Source organism: Chaetura pelagica, unplaced genomic scaffold (genome assembly GCF_000747805.2).
Source record: "Chaetura pelagica isolate M959 unplaced genomic scaffold, ChaPel_1.0 scaffold493, whole genome shotgun sequence".
NCBI classification, from domain to species: Eukaryota; Metazoa; Chordata; class Aves; order Apodiformes; family Apodidae; genus Chaetura; species Chaetura pelagica.
In genome coordinates, this window is record NW_009952696.1 from 850,447 (window position 1) to 851,067 (window position 621).

General features: G+C 68.1%; 1 protein-coding gene across 1 annotated transcript in view; it reads left to right on the forward strand.

Annotated features, from left to right (window-relative positions):
• Positions 1 to 326: 326 nt before the first annotated feature.
• CD40 (CD40 molecule, TNF receptor superfamily member 5) overlaps positions 327 to 621 on the forward strand; it is a 35,427-nt gene continuing 35,132 nt past the window's right edge. The window contains exon 1 of the mRNA XM_009994033.1: positions 327 to 344. Within this exon, the coding sequence (XP_009992335.1) occupies positions 327 to 344 (18 nt within the window). The remainder of the gene's footprint in view (positions 345 to 621) is intronic.

Consider the following 621-nt stretch of genomic DNA (forward strand, 5'->3'; position numbering starts at 1 on the left):
CGTTCTGTGCGGTCTGGGAGCAGCGACCCGTGAACATCTGCGGGGACTTTCCAGGACGGGCCTGCGGGAACCGAGTCCAGAAATCCCCGTCCCTGCCCTCGAGACCCCCCTGGGACCCGTTGCAGTCTCGGGTTTGGGAAGTGACGGCAGGGCCGGGGAATCCAGAGCACGCGGTCCCTGCTGGCCCGGGGCAGCCTCCGGACCGGGGTGTCCCGCAGGTGTCCCGCAGGTGTCCCGCACGTGTCCCGCAGGTGTCCCGCAGGGGCCGCGGGGCCGGGCTCGGGGCCACCGGGGCACAGGACGCCGAGAGGCTGCACCGCGCTGGAATGGCGAGCTTGGGCAGAGTCTGGAGCAGGCGTGGGAGGCTGGAACTTCCCTGAGGACCGCTCCGAGACCCCGCCGAGGGAACTGAGACAGAGGCTCAGCCGGGCCTCGGGTGCTTTTGCCCTTTTCTGTTCCTAGGCTGACGCACTTGCGGGCGCTGCACGCAGGGACCGGGACAACGGGCTGCGACACGGGGCTCTCCGGCTCTTGAGTTACTGCTGGAAAAATGAAGTGAAACTTCGAACTTCTGCTCAGGAATGAGCAGGCAGGGCCAGCACCAGCACGACCCTCGCCACG